The sequence below is a fragment of the Sarcophilus harrisii genome, chromosome 1, assembly GCF_902635505.1.
Source record: "Sarcophilus harrisii chromosome 1, mSarHar1.11, whole genome shotgun sequence".
Taxonomy (NCBI): Eukaryota; Metazoa; Chordata; class Mammalia; order Dasyuromorphia; family Dasyuridae; genus Sarcophilus; species Sarcophilus harrisii.
In genome coordinates this window covers 667150134-667171095 of record NC_045426.1, presented here as the reverse complement: position 1 = coordinate 667171095, position 20962 = coordinate 667150134, and the positions used below count along the sequence as shown (strand labels likewise).

Sequence of the window (20962 nt, the reverse complement as noted above, 5' to 3'; positions counted from 1 at the left end):
TTGTTCAGAGGAAAAAGTTGCCATTGACTAATTTATCCCACTTAATAACTTCTCCATGTGACTTTGAACGTGAGGGGAAATTTTAACACAAAAGTATAGGTTGGTAAACAAATGAAGTAGTTATTATTAAGTCTACCTCCTTGGGCTTTGACATCCAAACAGATGATCAAGAAACAAGTAAACTAAAATAACTGATATAAACTGTGCTTGTCATGCTTATCATATATGTTATTTTGGAAAGGTGGATCATAGCACTAGAACACATGTAAGAAAGTACTTAAACTGCTGAGCCATGTTTGTGAATACATCTGACAGTAACTAAGGAAATGGATCAATATTTGGTTAACTTGTTTTTGTTGGCTGGTCTCTGTAACACTTATATCAGGTGACTTGTAAAAGGCATGTAGGAAAGGGCTAAACTTTGATGGTATGAATGAAGCAGGCAGATTTCTAGTAGCTCTTATGGGTTATATAAATTACTTCAGTAAATTCATTTTAGGAAACATTGGTTAAGCACCTTGTAAATTCAGGACATTGTAAGATAAAAGTGCTAACCATAGATTTTGTAGTAGATAATAAAGAACAACAGAAATAGATGTCATACAGAGTAATCATAGGTATCCAAGACAAGGATATGGTATTATATCTGAGGAAAAAGAAGTTTGGAGGGTCCCCAAGATCATACCATATGAATATTGTGTGAAGGGTCTAAGGATGTTTCAACTAGAGAGAAAAAAAAGGAGTGTGGGAGGGTAAGAAAGGCCAATATCACATGTTGTGACTGGCTTGTTTTGGGGTGGGAAGCAAGTAAAAGTAGAGGGGAAAAAGTATTTTCATCTACATTCTGAAGCCATCAGTTCTCATTCTAGAGATGGATAACACGTTTCTTCATCAGCCCTCTGGAATTGTGAGGAATTATTTTGTTGATCAGTGTTGTTATATCTTTCCTAGTTGATTATCTTTACAATATTACTGTTACTGTGTAGATTATTCTCCTGGTTCTAATCACTTTGTATCAGATCATGTAAGTTTTCTATAGGCAAACCTTTCTGAGCTTTACTTCATAATGTCCACAGTACTTTCCTCACAGGCTCGAAAACATACTTGGAAAGCATTTTACAAATTTTATAGTGTAATATAAATGTCAGCAATTACTCAGTATGGTTTGTATTGGATGACCTTGGAGGTTTCTTCCAGCTTGGATCCTCTGATTTCCCTCATTAGTAAGAGATAACCAGAAAAAAGACCTATGAGATAGGAGACCTTTGAGTTGCATTATAAAGAATGGGTAATTTATTGTTATTTTATACAGTAGAATGATAAATGATTCAAGAGCATATGCCATTCAACAAACCTTTCCTTAGTGGATGAAGCCACCAAAAACCCTACTAAATCCACAGTCTCAATAAATTAGTTATATGTCTATCACCTCAGATTCCAGAATACTAGAGGTATAGATAAAGCAGAACAATGTTCTCCTGCTTCTGCTCACCTCACTCAATATCAGTTCATGTAACTTTTTGAGGTTTTTCTGAAATCTACCTGCTCATCATTTTTTATAGAACAATAGTATTCCATTACATTCATATACAACAACTTGTTCAGCCATTCCCCAGTTGATGGACATCCCCTCAGTTTCCAATTCTTTGCCACCACAAAAAGAGCTGCTACAAATATTTTTGTACATGTGGGACCTTTTTCCTTTTTTATGATAAGATAATATTTGTTTTTTGTTTTTTTAAATTAAATTTATTTATTTATTTTTATATCTTTTTATTGACAGAACCCACGCCAGGGTAATTTTTTTTACAACATTATCCTTTGCACTCACTTCTGTTCCGATTTTTCCCTCCCACCCTCCACCCCTCCCCTAGATGGCAAGCAGTCCTATATATGTTGAATATGTCATAGTATATCCTAGATACAATGTATGCGTGCAGAACCAAACAGTTTTCTTGTTGCACAGGGAGAATTGGAGCAAACAGTTTACATTCATTTCCCAGTGTTTTTTCTTTGGGTGTAGCTGCTTCTGTCCATCATTGATCAATTGAAACTGAATTTGGTCTCTTTGTCAAAGAAATCCACTTCCATCAGAATACATCTTCATACAGTATCGTTGTTGACGTATATAATGATCTCCTGGTTCTGCTCATTTCACTTAGCATCAGTTCATGTAAGTCTTTCAAAGTCTCTCTGTATTCATCCTGCTGGTCATTTCTTATAGAACAATAATATTCCATAACATTCATATACCACAATTTATCCAACCATTCTCCAATTGATGGGCATCCATTCATTTTCCAGTTTCTAGCCACTACAAACAGGACTGCCACAAACATTTTGGCACATACAGGTCCCTTTCCCTTCTTTAGTATCTCTTTGGGATATAAGCCCAGTAGTACCACTGCTAGGTCAAAGGGTATGCACAGTTTGATAACTTTTTTGGCATAATTCCAGATTGCTCTCCAGAATGATTGGATTTCTTCACAACTCCACCAACAATGTATCAGTGTCCCAGTTTTCCCACATCCCCTCTAACAATCATCATTATTTTTTCCTGTCATCTTAGCTAATCTGACAGGTGTGTAGTGGTATCTCATGTTGTCTTAATTTGCATTTCTCTGATTAATAATGATTTGGAACACTCTTTCATATGAGTGGTAATAATTTCAATTTCATCTGAAAATTGTCTGTTCATATCCTTTGACCATTTGTCAATTGGAGAATGGCTTGGTTTCTTATAAATTAGAGTCAGTTCTCTATATATTTTGGAAATGAGGCCTTTATCAGAACCTTTAATTGTGAAGATGTTTTCCCAGTTTGTTGCTTCCCTTCTAATCTTGTTTGCATTAGTTTTGTTTGTTCAGAAGCTTTTTAATTTGATTTAATCAAAATTTTCTATTTTGTGATCAATAATGGTCTCTAGTTCGTCTTTGGTCACAAATTTCTTTCTCCTCCACAAGTCTGAGAGATAAACTATCCTATGTTCCTCCAATTTATTTATAATCTCATTCTTTATATCTAAATCATGGACCCATTTTGATCATATCTTGGTATACAGTGTTAAAGTGGGTCCATAAGATAATATTTGTAAAGTAATGCTTTAAAGTGCTTTATAAATGTTAGCTTTGATAGCCATTATTCTTATTCTATTATTAAGTTTTTATTAAATTATCATGTAGGTATTTATATATAATATAACTCTTGTTCTCTATACAATTTCTATATAAAATCTGAATAGGAAGGGATATCATATTCAAGGATAAGTATTCTTAGCCTTGCCTAAAACATTTATTCCCTGTAAAAAATATTTGCCCCAAAGTAGTCATACAGTCTCTGATTGAAGACTTCCAGAGATGGGAAACTCACTACTTACTTTTTTCCTTGCCATTACTAATTTAGGACCTCACTACTTTTCTTTTTAAAAATTGTTTTATTGCCTATTGTTTTTATACCATAATCTTAGCTTTTTGTTCTTACCCTCTGCCTCATTTCTTGTTAATATGAAAATAGCAAAATTCAGCTAAAGCCAGTAGGACAGAACATTTTTTTGTGGACTCTAAATTCTATATTCATAGCTTCCACTACACTACTAAGAAGAAGATAGGTGGTCTTAGTAAGAAATTCTCTAAATTTTTAGGTTATTCATTATCATTTTACTGATTCTATACATTATAGTTATAATTTGACTGCTTTTCATACATTGTTGAAGTCAAGTAAATATTTTTTTTTTGTTTTGCTTTCTTCACACTATTTCATTTTGTATAAGTTCTCCCAGGTTACTCGGTATTATTCATTCATTATTGCAGTATAATACTATTGCATTATATTCTTATTCAGTGGATTTAGATATTTAATTCAACATTCATTCAGTAAGCATTTGTTAAGTAAAAAAGTTTTTTAAAAGTATAGCAGCCCTTTTTGTAGTAGCAAAGAACTGGAAACAAAGGAGATGCCCATTGATTTGTGAATTGATAAGTACATTATGGTACAGAAATGTAATATCCTCTAGGAAGCCACAGACCACAATGGAAAGAGTCTTGGCTCCAAAGTCAGAGGATCTGGCTTCTGAAGCTTTGTGTCTGTGTAACTTTGGGCTAAGTCATAAAACTGCCTTGCACCTTAGTTTCCTCATCTGTAAACTGAGGAAATTGGACCAGGTGGCTTCTGAGTTTTCTTTCAGCTTTATATCTGGATTACTCTGGTAACTGTACTGCAGGAGATTATGTAGAAGATAAATGCTGTTCATCTTTCATTTTAAAGAGGATCAATGACATCATGAGGTGATGCCTTGACTCATATATAAATTAGATTTATGTGAAGCACAGTTGCACAAAGTAGTCAGCTTCACTTTGTCTTCCATTATCATTAAAGTTCAGTGGCAAGATAAGAGAAAGAACAGCTGACAATGCATTACCTTGTTACCAGTGGATCAGTGACCAGTGACTAACCTTGGAGTTTTTGATGTCTTCTTGACTGTTGGAACAATTTGTTCTTATTCACCCATTCCTCCGGAGAAATTCTTCACATGGTAGAAAGCTTCGTGGTAGAAAGCCCCCTAAGTCAGCAACAGGTTTGAGGCCTATGAGTTACCCTCAACCTACTCTAACTCTTCTGCTGAGATGGTTTTACCTAGGTTATGACTGCTTTGTACACTATAGCTTAGCATTACATGGTAAATGTAGAGAACATCCAGAGCCATCCCCAGTCTTCCTGATCTATATCTGGTCACTGGACCCAGATGGCTCTGAAAAGGAAAGTGAGGCAAGTGACCTTACACTGCTCTCCCTCACTCAAATCCAATTCCCTTGCAAGCCACGGCATCACCTTCCTGATGTCCTCTCTGAGAACAAAGGACAAAGAACAAACAGCAACAATAACAAATGTAGAGAAACACAGGAAGATTTAGCTGAAACCTGAAATAGTTAAATGAAAAAGAAGGAAAAATCCAGCAAAGTAATTGAAAAAGAATGTTGTGGAATCATAATGGCTATGTTTGGACCTGAGAAAAGATGAGAATGCTCTTCCTTGCTTTAACATGATAGTAACTCAACCTCTGCCCTATTTGTACAACTTCATCCCTCCTGAATTTCTTTTTGCTTTCTTATGTGTATTTTAAAAATGTCTCATGAAAATTTTTTTTCTTCATCACTGTCATCACTCATCAACTCCTGCCATCCTTTGTAATAAATAGAGACAAGCAAAAAATTCACATATAGGCTTTGTCTGTCTCCTTTCTGTCAGAAGGAAAATTTTCTCATTTAGGAGTTTCTTATACCCACAAAATTACTAGTGTAGTCCTCATCCCCTTCATTCACATACCACATTCATATTCTTATGTCTCCATTTATTTACCATAATTTGTTCAGCTATTCCCTAACTGATTGGTACCCACTTTGTTTCTCATTTTTTTTACTGTTATAAAAATGTTGGTGCATATGAATTCTTTCTGTCTATCTTTGATCTCCTTGAAGTAGAGTATATAATCTAGAAATGATAATAACTTAGGTTAAAGTCACAAACTTAGTGACACTGTAAGTACAATTCCAAATTACTTTCCAGAAGGCAGTAGACCAGTTCATAACTCCATCAGCAATATTTTACTGTGCCTTTGCATAGCCCCTGGAACAGCCACCATTTTCCTTTTGTAACATTTTTGCCAAGTTGTTTTCATTTATATTTTTCTTATTAATGATTTTGGAGCATTTTTTCCATCTGGTTGGTAACTTCATTATGATTTCTATAGGGTATTAAGAGTTTACAAATTACTTATAGAAATCTTGTGAAGTGAAAAGTTATTTTTATTGTGATTTTATTGATAAGGGAACTAAGGCAAAAAGAAGTTCAATAATTTGCTTACAATCTCCTTTGACTGCTAAGTAGCAAAGCTAGTACTTGTCCCTTGGGTTCCTGATCTGAAGTTCTAGGCTCTTGTCATAGTACCACTCTACCTTAGAAGAACTCCTATTGTCCGTTTGGGATGGAAAAGGCCATCCTTTAGTCTGCTTTGATTTCAGTCTTGGGATCATAGAACTGAAAGTGATCCTAAGAAATCATACTTCTATACTTTTCTTTGAGGTAGATGAATTCTATGTTTCTTATTAGACATTTTTGTTTTAACCTAGGAATACCATCTTCTTTTATCAACAAGACTGGTATGGGTAATGGTGTGAAAGAAGCTTCTGTGGGTTTAAAAGAGAAGGATGTGAAGACCATTCTACCGGTTACTGGTGGGGTAAGTACAACAAATGCTTTCTTTCCTGGTGACCTTATTTAATTTGTAGATCTATTCGGGCAGATACACTTTTCCTCAAAGATATGTCTATGAAGGAATGATATAGTAATTGGAAACAGCATATATTTTCCATGGTTGTCAGTACAGAGATGCGTGTGTATGTGTGTATGATGCTATATATATATATATATATATATATATATATATATATATATATATATACATACACATGTGTATAGTATATACAAATGTAATTATGTATATATATATATGTATACACATATATGTATATATACCTCTGGCATGTGTATATATTATGTATCTTAAACAGATTGGTTTGCTTATCTGTTTTTGTTTAGGTTAATAAGGCTTATTTTAATAATAATACTTCAAAGATTAGTGATTTGGTTGGTGTGGGTCTTTCCTCCACCAGTACTGATAACAACCTCTTTTATAACGGTTCAGTAACTTGTGTTCAAGATCTGTTTTAATTGAAAAATTCATACTCTTCTGACCAGCTTGGTGATTAACCTTTTTCTGGTTTAACTAGGTTGTTTCTTAGCCAGCAGACATATTTTCCATCATCAGGCCTTTTATCTAAGCTTTTCCTGATATAACATGCAAGAATTTACTGTTCCTTGGGATAGCTTTCAAGTACTAAGGATTACTTCTAGGCCATGATGACACATTAGAGAAGAACATTAGCAGATGTTTAATAATAATAATAAACTTTATATTTTACTTAATTATATAGTTTTTATTTACTTTATTTACTGAAGAGCATAAGAGAACCTGTTTTTATATATGTAGTGTTTTGTGCACATTTGTCTCATTTGGGCTTACCAGGAACACTAAGGGAAAGTGGAAAAAAAATTTGCAAATTAGATAATAACCAAAACAAGTCCGAACCTTGGTCTTTTGGTGCTAAGATCAGTGTCTTTTCCTTTTAAGTAAATGCTTTATTATTGTTTTGGGGAGGTTTGTATCATTGTCATTTCTTAAAACACCTCCTGTGCCAAAGAAAAACAGATCAGCACATTCACTATGTGGGGTAGTCTAGGTGTGGCCATCCACACTGCCCATTTATCATTTTTTCTATTCCAAAAGTAAAGGAGTATGTTTCTACTCCTCTGAAATTAAAGTTCATCAGTATTGATCTGAATTTTAATGTTTCTTAGTGCTGTTTTCTTTTACTTTGGTGTCACCATTTTCTATCATGGTTCTGCCTTCTTCACTTTCTATTTGTTTGTTCAAGTCTCCCCACGGTTTTCTAAAATACTCATATTTATCATTTCTTATGGTTCAAAAAACATTCTGGTACATTAATTCCCGTATTCTGCCCTTTGTGTATTCTGTCGGTTCCCCATCATTTGGGTATCTACTGTTTCCTGTTTTTCTGCTACCACTAGGCCACTAGGGGGTGCCATAGTGCACCGAGTCCTGGGCCAGAAGACTTGAATTTGAATCCCTCAGGATTCCTGAGCAGGTCACTTCACAATTCTGTCTGCCGAGTTTACTTATTCATAAAACAAGGAAAACGCTAACACCCACCCACTTCCAGGGTTGTTGTGGGAGTGAAAGAAGATCATATTTGTAAACAGCTTTGCCAGCCTTTAAGAGAATACTTTCGGATATCAGTGCTCCTGTTTTATTATTCTGGGGCCAACTCGTTGCAGTACTCTTTTACATCACAGCATACAGCCTCTTAGCCTTCTGGTTAATGATTATTGGAAACAACCCACCTGAATAGTGGAGGAAGACATTTTAGCCACTTAAATTAAATTACAGGTGTGAATATTTAAATTACTTCCTATTTTACCTTAAAGAAATGAAAACTTTACCAGAAAGGTTTGACTATATCGTCCCTTCAAGATGTGGGAATTGTGTTATTTTCATTATTTTCTATTCTCTTGCTATATTCTTCATAAGTGCTCACTGAATTAAATTCTTGATCCTAATAATTGACCACAAGACAAATCAGAAATTAATCTGAAAATGTAAATCTTATTATTGTTTTTTGCTTATCTTTTTCTTTGTTTCAGGATATAGTTGGGACGGTAGTATAATATGATCTTACTGTGGTATAGCAGGTTTTTTGGAATGAATATCAGATTGAGAGTCAGAAGATTTGCACAGTATGGTCCAGATATGAGACTTGGGTATAAGTTTCAATCCTTCTTTATCCGCAGTTGTTTGACCTTTTTATCCTAAACATGTCATTTCACTTTGTTATAGCTTAGTTTACCCGTCTGTGAAATGATGGGATTGTACTAAGTGATTTGTAATCCTGTTTCTCTCTGGAATCAGTTTTTTCATTTGTAAAGTAAGGATGTTATAAACTGGAAGTATGACAAATGATGGAAATGATCAGAACTGCAGGTAGACTAATAGTTGTTGGTAGAACTGGAAATTGATCCCAATTCTGGAAAGTGTTCAAGGATTACATAAAATAGATGTAACCATACTCAACACAAAAAGGTCCTATATACAATAAAGTTTATAGTAGTCTTTTTTATGATAGCAAAAAGAAAAAAAATGTATTACTATCCATTAGAGAATGGACTAAACAAATTATGGTACATGAATTTAATATAATATTACCATGCTGGTAGTATGTTAAATATTGAGAAACACAGGAAGACTAGGTGTAATTGATGCAAAATGAAGTGACCAAAACCAGGAAAACAATAATACACCCAATGACTGTAGCATTTGAATGCTGTGAATTATAATCACCAAGCTTGGTTCCAAAAGAAAATATGCTGTTGTTTGGAAGCAAGGTATTCTGGGTTATAGGTTACTACCTGTGTGACATTAGAGTTCTTCAGTATGCTTTTGAGTTTTGCCAGACCTTTTTTCCTCCCTTTATTATAAAGATAGCTCTCTGGGAGAAGGTAGGAAAAGAAATATAGAGGGAAATGTAGATTATATAGAAGCAAATAATATCACTAAAAATCATTTATAAAAAATGTGACCATATCCTTTGACCCATTTGAAGCAGTATGACAGTGGATACAGAGCATGTTGAATATCAAAAAGAATTGAATTCAAATATATCCTTTGACCCAGACTAGTTCGGTGACTCCTCACCAAGTCATTTGAATTCTCTGTGCTTTAGGCAACTCTTTAAGACTAATTTTTTAAAAATAGTATTTTATTTTTTCCAATTACTTGTAAAGAGAATTTTCAACATTCAGTTTGAAAAAAAATTTGAGTTTCAAATTTTCTCCTCCTTTCCCTCCCCTTCTTCCTCTGTAAGATAATAAGTAATTTGACATGGGTTATATATGAACAATCATGTAAAACATATTTCCATATTAATCATGTTGTGAAAGAAGAAACAGACCAAAAGGAAAAAACCCCACAAAAAGCAAAGAAAATGAAAATAGTATGCTTTGATCTGTGTTCAGACTCCAGAGTTCTTTCTCTGGATGAGTTCTTTGGATTGTTTTGGATCATTGTATTACTGAGATTTAAGACTAAATTATAGAATAGTTGATAGCATCAGTCTAGTGTCTAAACAAACCAAATCCTTTAATCCATGGATCTTGCTGTTACATTGCAAGGATCTTCCAACTAAAGGTTTTATATATATATATATATATATATATACACACACACACACACACACACACACACACACACGTCATTGCAGCATTTGTATAATTGTGAAAAACTAAAAACAGAAGTAGGTAGTCATCTGAGAAAAAGCTAAGCTAATTGTAATCAGTGACTATAATGGAGAAGTCCTATGGTCAATGATATATGTGAAAAGTTCAGAGAAGACTCTGTAAAGAAGACTTGTAGTAGAATTATATTGAGAGAGAGAAGGAACCTTCAAGGGCATTTAGTCCAACACCTTCATTTTAAACTTAAGGACATTGAAGCTTAAAGTGATAAAGTAACTTGTTCAAGATAGTAAGGTGCTAAGTCTAGGCATGTCCTGAGTATGATTAAGGTCACATAGGTATTAAGTGACAGTCAGGAACTGAAGCCAGGTGTTTTGGATTGTAAGAACAGAGGGAGGTTAGCAAAATCAGCAAAGTAATATATACACTGATTCCAACAATGTAAAATGGAAGAACAGGGACTAAGATTGGCCCCTGAGAAAGATTAAAAAAAATGAACTTCTTTATTTTCAATGTGGGAGACTATGTTTATGAAATACAGTGCATGCTGCCCAACTGAGTCAATGTGTTGCTTTGTTTTGCTGAACTGTGTTTTGTTTTTGTTTCTCAGTCTTTAGCACAAGGGAAGGCTTCCTGGGAAAAGGAGGAAAGAAGGTTTTATTTGAAAATTAATGTGATATAATAAAAAGGTCTCAGCCTTTTTATTTAAAATGAAGGTTTAGCCTTGATCTCTGAGGCCTTTCCTGGGGATTTTTTTGTTTGTTTGTTTTGTTTTGTTTTGTTTTTATCTGAGGCCTTTCCAACACCAAAATTCTGTGAATCTACTTTTGGAAGTTTCCAAATGTGCTTCCATTTAATATTTTAGTTCCTGTCCCTTTTTTTTTTTTTTTAACCTAGGATGTACTTATTGAGTTATTTTTCTGTCTACTCTAATGTATGACATATCCCAGTTTTAGAATCATCTTTGAACTTTGAGTTTTTATATTTTATTGATACTTAAAGCATACCTTGGCCAACATTGTTTTATATAACATCATAATACATTATAACCAAAATTCACTATGTTTCAAAATTCTACTGTGATTGTTATTTCATGTCAATGGAGAAGCATGATGCTCAGAGCCCAGTATTAAACTGCTCTTATTTTGGGTACTGATCCATTGTATTGGTATAACTGACTGCTCATTGTTGCTGAATGTTCTTTAGTTTCCCCGGAGCCATTAACTGCTGTAGGTTGAATATGTGTATTTTTGCTAGTGTACTAATGACATTTGAGAACTATTTACAGTATAGCATGTGCTTTGAGAGTTCAGTCATTTCAGAAGTGGTGATGGATTTTTGCTTTCAAATGAACTTTTTGTGCCAAAGGCTGTTTATAGATAAAGATGCAAACTGTAACCATTGAATAGTAAGGACTAACTGGGCCTTCTAGAAAGAAAACTTGTGGCCAAGGGTAGAAACATGATGATAATGGTGGTAGTGGCGAACTCTGTGTGTGTGTGTGTGTGTGTGTGTGTGTGTGTGTGTGTGTTGGGGGAGGAGGTGTGGGTGTTGAAAAAGTTAAAGGAAAGAAGATTCTTTCTTTGTCTTTTAAGCGTTTGGTTCAAAATAATTTTTTTTTAATTTAATAGCCTTTTATTTATAGGTTATATGCATGGGTAACTTTACAGCATTAACAATTGCCAAACCTCTTGTTCCAATTTTTTACCTCTTACCCCCCACTCCCTCCCCCAATGGCAGGATGACCAGTAGATGTTAAATATATTAAAATATAAATTAGATACACAATAAGTATACATGACCAAACCGTTATCAAAATAATTTTTAAATAGAAAGGGTCAAGGTTTACTTCTTTATTTAGTATGAATGAGTCAAAAAAAAAGACTAAGGACTTGTCTGTTCACAGTCAGTGATCTGAGTACTTTGTACCTCATAGGTCTAGTCATCTCTGTTTTGCAGGGTCTTGCCAGATACTTTCTTCCTTTATTAGGATAATTGAGATAATTAATGTTGCCCAGAAAGACTTTGAGTTTATCACTTGACCTTAATGGTTAGTAGGCCAATAGAAATTACAAAATCTAAGTTCAATGTTTAGAAACTTGTAGTCTAGGAGTTCTTAATCTTTTTTGTGTCTGAAATATTATATTTCTCAGGATATTATATTTAAAAGCATAAAGTACATGGAATTAAAAAGAAAATTATTTTGAAATTATCTTATAATTTTTCCTCTCCAAATTCAAAGACTTTCTGAAATCTATCCACAGATTTATGTTAAGACCCCTACCTGTTCATTTTATAGCAAAAGAAACTAAAACCTAGAGAAGTTACTTAATTGAAATTGTACAGTTATTGAAGCTATGGTGGAAACAAATTGGTAGAATTCAACCGATTTTTACATGATTATTTGAAAACAAAAGGTTTTGCATCTCACCTTATTGAATAATTTTGTTTGATTGTGGCAAAATAAACTTCTTTTGTTACTAGTTGTTCAGTGTTTGTCTTTTTTTTTTTTTTTTTTTTTTGTAGGATGATAAAAAAAAAGTTCTCAACTCTCTATTATCCGGAGCATTGGCAGGAGCTCTTGCTAAAACTGCAGTAGCTCCCCTGGACAGAACCAAAATCATTTTTCAAGGTAATTGTTCTTGGCCATTAGTGTGGGGGGAATGTTTAACTTAATGAAGAAAAAATTTAGGGAGAACATATTCCTCATCTTAAAGTATTTGAAGGGCTGTCATATGGAAGAGGGATTAGTCTGGTTCTGCTTAACCCCAGAGGCAGAACTGAAGGAAATAGAAGGAAGCCACAGTGGGACATATTTCACCTGGTTGACAAGGAAAACAAACAATTGGAATTCTGAAAATGGAGTATATTTTTAGGAAGTAGTTGATTCTCTTTTACCAGATGTGTCCAGGGCGTAACTCCCTTAGGAATATTTTAGAGAAGATTCCTTTTTAGTTTCTGGGTAGGCCTCTGAGGCCCTTCCAAGCTCTAAAATTCTCTAGGAAAAAGAAACAATTTTTTCCTCAACCATTTTCTTTCCTATCCCTGTCCCAAAGTGGAAAGACAAGATCTAAAAGAAAATGGATAAAGTTTCCCTCTTGAGGGTGTTCCCTCTTAGAAATGGGGTTTTTCTCACAAAAGCTTCACTCTAAATTATCCTGCATAGTTCTTAACAGAACAATTTAATCATGATTACTTAAGAGTTATGGTTTTCTAGTAAGAAATGATGGTTCAAATAGACGAATACTGTTTCACTTTTTATCTTTGTTTTCTTTGATTACATTGCTGGAGTGCTGGATCTGCCTTGTGCAGAACAGTTTTATTAATTTTCATTTTTTGGAATGATTAGAGCAAGCTGACCACCAACACAGATGTGCCTGACCATGTTCGTCTCTTTATGAAAAGAGAGCTCAGCAGCTTTGGTGGATCTCACCTCTGAGACGTGAGGAAGTAGCACCATAGATAGGAAAGAGGACTAGTTATACTGGTAGACTCCTCAGAGTTTGAATCACCTTTTTTAATTTTTTTTGGCCGATGGCTTATTCAATACTCTGCTTGCAGTCATCCCTAGAGGGCACATATAATGTTTATCTTGAATTATTTCCGACTTCTTTTTTACATGATTTTTTTTTCCCCTGAGGCAATTGGGGTTAAGTGACTAGCCCAGGATCACACAGCTAGGAAGGGCTTTTTTTTTTTTTTTTTTTTTTTTTTTACTGTAACAAAAACATAATACAATTTTTATGATCTTGATCTTTCCTTCTTGCCTTTGCAAAAGACCAGAAGAGAAACATTTGCAACTTTTACAACCTTGAAACACACTTTAGAAATATTATGACTTTTTTGAACAAATCCAGCAACCAAAACTATGTCACTTTCCTCAATAAAATTCAAACAACCAATATTGGGAACAAAGACAGTGATTTTTTTTTTGTCATTCTTAATCAGCTAGACTCTCATATACTTCCTGATGGCAGAATTGGGCTGCTTGACTTCCACACCAACTTTTTCTAAGACAATCCCTTTTGTATGGGATGCTTCTCCACATAGGTTGACCTTCAAGGCAGTACCTGCATGAGCTTTCTTCTATCATTTATTATGCTATTTTTGGTCTCTTCTGTGGTTTTGGAGCTTTTTAGCTGCATAAAAACCTTGACACTTACCCATATTGCCACTATCTAGGCTGAGAGGAAAGAGAGAAGAAAAGGATTTCCCAATTTTCTCTGTGGTTCAGTTCTCTCTTGCTCACCAATTTTGCTGCTCAAAGTCTTTTCATGTGAGCTCACCTTCTGAAAGTTCCAGCTTCCTATCAAAATTTTTTCTTCTTCCTATCAAAATTTATGTTCCCTTAATTCTCCCAAGATAAGAATAGATTATTGTTATTAATTATAATTAAGCAATTCATATTAAGGTATGTCACGAATGACTTCTCTTTTAACCCTCCCAAAAGATGTCAGTATTTTAAAAGAATTATTGACCAAATTAGATGTCAAATATTTTTGAATCTCTTGCCAAATCTGGCTACTTTTGCTTCAGTCACCTTTTTTCCCCTGCCTACTCTGCCCAACTTACCTAAAAGTACAGGAATCAGCAGTTTCTAAAAGATTGTCAGTGTCATATGAATAAACAGGAACCTTGAGCAAGAAAGGAGATGGAACAGATTCTAGTTCTATTAGGAGTTTTGGTCCATTTCCTGTTCTACTACTGACTTCCTTGATTTTTGCTTCCCTTTACTTGAAAAGGCATTTCAGATCTACATATACCCCTTTTGTTTTCCTTAATTCGCCAAAAAAAAAAAGTTCATTTTCAAAAGCACTTTGCTGGAATTAAGGAGGAAAAGACAAAATCACTTGCAGAGCTCAGAATCGTTGTTTCAGAGCAAAAGGAGTCTTCTCCTGAGGTAGCCTCTGCCTGGCCCCAAAGACCAACAATAAAGTTTCAGGTTAACTAGCATCTGGCCTGGCCCTCTCCTTTACCCTGATCCCAATTTGGCCTCTCAGCCTGCTCTGATGACAGTTTCTCTGTGATGGAATTGGAAACAAATTTTGCAGCTCTCAGGGGCCACCTCCTAGGGAAGCTGGTTTCCTGTCTCTGCCTTTACTTCCCAAACTCTGATCAGCCTTGGGATATTGCTGCTCCCGTTTTACTCTCTCTTCCTTCAGTCAGATTTTGGCTGTCACCTTTAATGTCTCCTAGATGACATTTTCCCATTTCTTCCTTCTTAATTAGAAACATAGTTGAGGAGAGAATCAATTTACAAAGGAAGAATAAAAGATTAAAAATACAAACAAAATAAATACATAATAAATTAAGGTTCTAAAAGGTCCCTGGCCAGTATTTTTTTTACAAGTTTTCTAATTAAACTGGTTTCATCCTAAACAGAGGGTGGAGGACCTTTTTTCTACCAAGGACCATTTGAATATTTATAACATCATTCATGGACCATACAAAATTAACAACTTATAGAATTCAAGCAGTGGATTATTGTACCTAGCTTTCTGCTCATTATCACCTGTGGTTGCCTTAGCAAATGACTTCACATTCAAACATTCCCCATCTCTGCCTAAACTCTGTTGAGAAGTAGATGCAGCCCTGTAAGACGAGTCTGCCTTTTTTGGTGTGAAGAAATGTGGCATGTATATCTTCTTATTCTGGGCTTCCCAAAGAATTCCTCTATATGATTAATTTGGAAATAATTGCATCAAGTTGATTTGAATGAGAAAGTTTTCTAATTGGATATAGAAAGAGTATCTAGGAGAAAAGGAAAAGATAATCAAGAACTTGGTTCTGGTTTAAAGAAAACCTCATAGATTTCATAGCTCTGCAGTTAGATTTTTCTGTTATTAAAAGTGCCATCCTTGGGCACAGACTTAAGGGACACCTGACTTATTGATCTTCATTTAATTAAAGTGCTGTGACTTTTTCTGCTTGGCACCAGAGGGCAGAATAGGGCTCTTGGATGAAGGTATAAAGAGACATTTCTACTGAATAGAACAAAGAACTTCCTGATGTAAACTGTCCAATAATGGAAATACCTCCCTGAGGAGGAATTGAGGTCTTTGTCACTAGAGGTCATTTCAGGGTATTGGGGAAGAATTGGATTGGAAAAGGACATTGTGTTTCAGGTGGGATTAGCCTTAGTGATCCCCAAAGTTCCTTCCAAATGTTTTTCACTGTCATTCCATCAACATCACATTAGTTCAGACTGTATGAGGGGTTAATAAATGTCACTTCTCTCACTCTCTGCCCCAGTTACCTGTGACAGACATTCTCCTCAGTATTCCAGAAAACCTATTCCTTCATACTGTCCAGATCCTACTGCAATGGTTCTGTCACATTTTCCCTGGACTGTGGAATTAAGTTCCTAATGTGTTTCCCATTCTTCTTTAATCCTTCCTTGACAAAGCTCCTTCCAGTGTAGTCTTTATAAACTATAATTCTGCTTGCTTTGTTCCCCAGCTCATAAATACACGCTCTTTTTCTGGCATTTAAGACTTCACATTTTGGCTTCAACCCACTTAAAAAACTTTATTTCACATTATTCTGTTTCACCTCTTAATTCCAGTCAAACTGCAGGGAACTATTACTTCTTTCTCTAATTCATTATATTTCCTGCCTCCTATCAGCATTCATATAAATCATCCTCTATACCTTGAATGTCCTTTCTTTTTCTTACCTTAGGGCCTAGCTCATGTTTTCCATGAAGTCTACCATCAGAAAAGTGTCTTCTCTCCTACATGTCCCTACAGCACTGTCCTTTGGCCCTCTCCCTCATTGTGTTTCATTTTACTTCTGTATTCTCCTTCTCTAGGAATATGATCTCCTAGAAAAGGATGGGACTGTCATTTATTGTGATGATATTGTCTATATCTTACACAGTTTGAATGTTCAATTGTGTGTCCTTCTTCTACAACTAGACTTGAATATAATTTTAAAGATTCTTCTCAGCATCCTCTTTGGTCCTGCACATCCATTTTCCAAGCTTTTTAAAGAGCTGGAAGCAGCCTTAGACATGGTTAATCCTTCTACTTGGAGGCTAAATCAGAAAATGGAAACTCAGAGAAGTTAAGGGTTTTTCCAAGGTTACATAGGTCATGAGAACTAGACCCAAGATACTAGGCCTTCTGACTTCACCCTAGCATATGCTTAATTCACCCCAATTTTATCTTCCTGATAATGTACCTTAAGTTCTGTACAGGAGAACTACTGACATCTTCATAGTTTCTCCCGTCTTCCACGTATTACACAGTTATAGGACATCTTGCCCCATCCTCAGTAAAGAATGTATTCTTTATATCCCCTGATTAAAATATCAGTAGGGAAAAGTGTATCTGAAAGGTGTACCTTTCTAGTAAAGTGGTGTTTCCTCCTTCCCCAATTTTTGTTTCCTCCTTCCCCAATTCATCCATGACATAGCTCCTAGAAAATTAATATTTATAAGCTATATTTTTGACTATATCATCCCCCTACTCAATTTTCAATGGCTCCCTGTTGCTTCTAGGATTAAAATACAAACTCCTTTGTCTGGTTTTTAAGATTTCACATTTTGACTTCTATTCACTTTTAAACTATTTCACATTATTTCATTTCAGTTTGTCTTAGTTCCAGTATAACTCTTTGCATTTTAAGAGTGAATAAAATCTTAGAAAGGGTAAATGACGGACTTGCTAGAAATTACAGATCACCCTCTGACTTTTAGACTAGTACTATGCTGCCTCTTTTCATTTGCATTATTACTTTCCCTGCCTATTCTCCACTCCATCTTCCATATTACCTTAGAGCTTTTTTGGTCAGAATCAGTGAGTTGGAAGACACTTCAATGACCATAGAGTCCAAGCCTCATGTGAAAGATATCTTTCATATAACATATCCACCAAGTAAGTGCTCATCCACCTTCTTGAAGATTTCCAAAGGAGAAGAGCTTATCCAGCTCTCAAATGCTGCTCATTCAACTTTAGCACACTGAGAATTGTTAGGACTTCTTTTTTGTTGTTGGGTTTTTTTTTTGTTTTTTTCTGACATCAAGCCTCTTTGCAGCTTTCTTTCCCCTTGTTGCTGGTTCTGCTCACATAAGAGTTGGGAGTAGGGGCAAACATTAGAATGTAAACTCGTTGCAAGTAGGGAATATTTCACCCTTTGTATTTGTATCCTCAGTGACTAGCATATAATAAGTGCTTAATATTTGATTTAAACACAACAAATTTAATATCTCCAATGACAATTCTTCAGATACTCGAAGATTACCATCAACAACATAATGAGCAAACTCCCGTTGAGGTTTGTATCTGAGTAGTCAGAGGCTCATAAAGCTAGAGTTTTTTAAGCTTAGCTAAGTTGATATTTTATAACCAAACAGTGAAACTCTAGCTCAAAATATTTAGGATTCATATTTAGGAGAGCTTGTTATTCAGTGGAAGCTGAATCATAGAGTCACCAAATAGACAATGTTTAATTAAGTTCAGCAAATTTAGCAGAGCTGGAAAGGTCTCAAGCATAGAAATCAGATAATACCAGAGTGGGAAGAAATTTAAAAGATAGACTACAGAGAATTTTACAACTGAAAATTCCATTAGAGATCCTCTGCTCCAGTGGTGTCAAATGAGGTCCTACCGAACTTCCCAGTGTGACCCAAACCAGATCCAGATGTAACTGGATATGTTTAACAAAATAAGTAAAAATACAATACGACATAAATAATGTTAATTTGAGGCTTTCTAAGTTGATGTGCATCTGGTTCTAATTGAGTTTGACACTACTGAGCTAGTCCATTTACTTCATTTTACAGATCAAAAAACCAAAGCACAGAACAGTTAAGTGATTTACCTAAGATCATACAGCCAATTATTGGTGGAACTTGAGCCTGTTTCTACTGTTTTATATTGCTTCTGCCTTCTGGCTCAGTGCTTCATGGAATCCCTTATTTCTTTGAAGGGGCTGGTTGGTTTTTCATTATCAAGTTTAATAATTATAATTGTCTCTCATCACTAACCAGCAGTTCTCTTCTGTTCAAACATTTGGCTATGCAATGAGTGGAATGCTTTTCATTGTCACACTAGTTTGGAGCCATAAAGTAATCTTTGCTTTTATAGCATTTTTCTTCTTAAAAGAATTTCTAAGTGGGAATGGTTTAATGGATAGAGTGCCAGAGCTTGAGTCAGGAAGACTTGAGTTCAAATGTGATTTCAAACACTTACTAGATGTGTAAAACTGAACAAATCACTTAACCCTATTTGTCTTAGTTTCCTTATCTATAAAATGAAGATAATTATAGCACCTACCTCCCAAGGCTGTGAGGATCAAATGAGATAATAATTGTAAAGAGCTTATCACAGCATCTGGCACAGAATAAGTGCTATAGAAATGTTATCTACTGTTGTTATTGCTATTATTGTTATTATTATTATTATGTTGTTAATAATATGGTTCCCTTAAAGTTTAAGCAGCACCTCTTTAAGGAAGGCATAGCATAAACATGTAGACTGGGAGACTGACTTATTCATAGAGATATTTGAATGAAAGCCTGCCCATTGGAACTGTTAAGAGGCCAGAGATTAAACCAAGTGAAATCTTAGATCCCTTATCACTGCTAAGATTGTCAAACCCAAGGTTTCTGTAGAAAACTACAGTGATTGAGTGACTCCTGGATCCCAGATTGCAAGGAAGCTTGTGCTTGTCACCTAAGCCCTTCTCCTTCTTGGTGACTGGTCAGTAACCCAGAGAAGGTGGATGAAGGGACCATGGTGCTCATGCTGAAAAAGTCCTAATCGTATGTGAATATCATCAGTTTAACTTCCCAGTCCTCAAAGTGAAAGAGTTAAGACTCTTCCACCTTGATTTCAAAACATACATGCTCTTGAGTCAAACTTCTTCTTTTCAGTCAACAAACCTCTATGATCTTTCCTTTAAGACTGACTTGTTTATTTTATATCTGATGTAAGGATGATGATGATGAAAACCAGCTCAGTGTGATTTGTCCTGGGTTCTGCATGCCCCCAGGGGGCATAATCCTGGTTCATATGTTCTCAGTGAGGATGGGCCCAGCTTAGGTGATTAGAACTTTTTATGTTGTTGTTTGGTTGTGTCCAACTCTTGGTAATCCTGTGGGCTGACCATGTTGTCCATGGAGTACTCTTGAGACAGATGCTGGACTGCTTGGCTGGCCATTTCCTTTTCCAGTGGATTAAGGCAGACAGAGGCAAAATGACTTGACCAGGCCACACAGCCAGGAAGTGTCTGAAGTTGGATTTGAACTCAGGTTGTCCAGACTCCAGTCCATGAATCTATCTAGCCACTTTTTTATAGCTTCATGGTAAACTATCATATTGCTTCTGAATAATCAGTTTTCAGCCAGAGCTTTTTGTCTTGGTGCTTTTCCTTGAGGCCTTGTCAGTTCTTATCATCTAAGCAGGATCAATCCAGGGCTCCTCAGAATGGTGGGAAGTGTTATTGGTCCTTCAGTGGAGATCAAGGATTTTCCCTCAGCATGAGACTTTAAAGAATTAGTCTCTTGTAAGGGAGTTGAATTTTTTTTACTTCTGTCTTATCTTTTGCTTAACTCTGTTTCTTCAGATGTTTTATTTGAATAAAGGGATTCTTGTTCAGTTTATAGACTCTCAGCACTAGCCATTTGTTCTATTCACTTTGGCACTGTTTGGCATTGTTTCAGGGTTTGTAGTTTACCTCCCTGACCAAATTGTAAGCTCTATGGGGACGGGAATTGTATCTTGCATATATGTGCTGATCATGTAGTAAGCACTCAAATAAATGCTGTGATAGAGAATTCATTGCCTTGTCTGGCTACCTTTGTACCAGATTGGCTTGAGCAAAGAGAAGGTTGAAGAAAGTACAAGATTTACCTGGAAGAGGAGCCAAGGATTCTGTCTCAGGACCAGACCTCTTAAGGGGCTCCCAGGTTTGGGATGGCCCTATTTTCAGGGCTGCTGAGCCATCAGGGATAATGTAGAGATGTGAGGGGTGCCATGTGGGGTCCCAGCTTCATGTGGCTTCCCTGCCACCTAGAAGAGGCAAGACTAGGGAGCTATAGAGAGGAGGAGGGAGGGCTTTGCTGAGGTCTGGGCAGAAAGGACTACATCCTTTC

The 20962-nt window shown here is 35.5% G+C and overlaps 1 protein-coding gene and 1 pseudogene across 2 annotated transcripts in view; one reads left to right on the top strand and one right to left on the bottom strand.

Annotated features, from left to right (window-relative positions):
- The window catches only part of SLC25A42 (solute carrier family 25 member 42), a 55700-nt gene that overhangs the window by 24038 nt on the left and 10700 nt on the right, over nucleotides 1–20962 (top strand). For both annotated transcript variants that reach the window (XM_031948162.1, XM_031948161.1), the window contains exons 2-3: nucleotides 6126–6235; nucleotides 12391–12496. In XM_031948162.1, coding sequence (XP_031804022.1) covers nucleotides 6158–6235; nucleotides 12391–12496 — 184 coding nt within the window. In that variant the 5' untranslated portion in view covers nucleotides 6126–6157. The remainder of the gene's footprint in view (nucleotides 1–6125; nucleotides 6236–12390; nucleotides 12497–20962) is intronic.
- On the bottom strand, nucleotides 13564–14062 carry LOC116420795 (annotated as a pseudogene).